The sequence below is a fragment of the Rhincodon typus genome, unplaced genomic scaffold, assembly GCF_021869965.1.
Source record: "Rhincodon typus isolate 14 unplaced genomic scaffold, sRhiTyp1.1 hic_rhity00000439, whole genome shotgun sequence".
Classification (NCBI taxonomy): domain Eukaryota; kingdom Metazoa; phylum Chordata; class Chondrichthyes; order Orectolobiformes; family Rhincodontidae; genus Rhincodon; species Rhincodon typus.
The window spans coordinates 30,652-31,475 of record NW_025966077.1 but is presented as its reverse complement, the minus strand read 5'-3'; the positions used below and the strand labels follow the sequence as shown (position 1 = coordinate 31,475).

The 824-nt window shown below is 54.1% G+C and overlaps 1 protein-coding gene across 1 annotated transcript in view; it reads right to left on the bottom strand.

Moving 5' to 3' along the window:
• Positions 1-611, bottom strand: part of LOC125488332 (leiomodin-1-like) — a gene marked incomplete at its 5' end in the record, with an annotated part of 4,839 nt that extends 4,228 nt beyond the window's left edge. Inside the window, one exon of the mRNA XM_048621302.1 lies at positions 367-611. Coding sequence (XP_048477259.1) covers positions 367-611 — 245 coding nt within the window. The remainder of the gene's footprint in view (positions 1-366) is intronic.
• Between the last annotated feature and the right edge of the window lie 213 nt (positions 612-824).

The window sequence follows — 824 nt, the reverse complement described above, 5'->3', positions numbered from 1 at the left end:
GGAGGAGGTGTAGGGGACTGGAGGGGGTGACAGAGATAGGGAGGGGGCCGGAAGGGGTGACAGAGATAGGGAGGGGGTTATGGGGGGCTGGAGGAGGTGACAGGGATAGGGAGGGGGCTGGAGGAATGCTGTGCTTCCTTTGGGTTTATGCTGTAACTGAGCCGAGGCGATGGGATGTGATTTTCCACAGTGAGCCCTGCACAGAGCTGTGGAAATATTATCTACACTGACGTTGCTCGATGTCTCTCAGGGAGTCGGATGTCAAATGGCATTTTGTGAGCTGCGTGGGTCACAGATTGAGCTGGAACCTAATCCCTACAGACTCTCGATCTTAAGGAATTTATTCTTGGCTTTCCCCAGAGCTACTGGTTTGAAGATTTGTCCTGTGCGGCGTGTGCTGTGTCTGTCTCTCTCTCTCTCTCTCTCTCTCGCCTGGTACTGCCACACTGCCCCTTCTTACCAGCTATGTCACACATCTCTGCGTCGGTGGCATTTTTGAGAGCTTCCTCCAACTCTGGCTCCAGGATCACATCCGCATCCTTCTCAAACTGTGTCTTCTCCTTCTGTTTTGCAACAAACGGCTTTCCTGCGAATAAAAACCCGGAAAGAGAGAGAGGTTACAGCAGAGAGAAAGAGAGAGAGGGAGACAGGTAGTGAGAGAGAGATGGGGCAGAGAGAGGGACATGTCGGGGCGGGGAAGAGAGAGCGAGAGAAAGAGACGGGGGAGAGAGAGAGAGTTTACAGCAGAGAGAGACGGCGCACAGAGAGGGAGACGGTGGGAGAGAGAGAGACGGGGAGAGAGAGAGAGAGACGGGGAGAGAGAG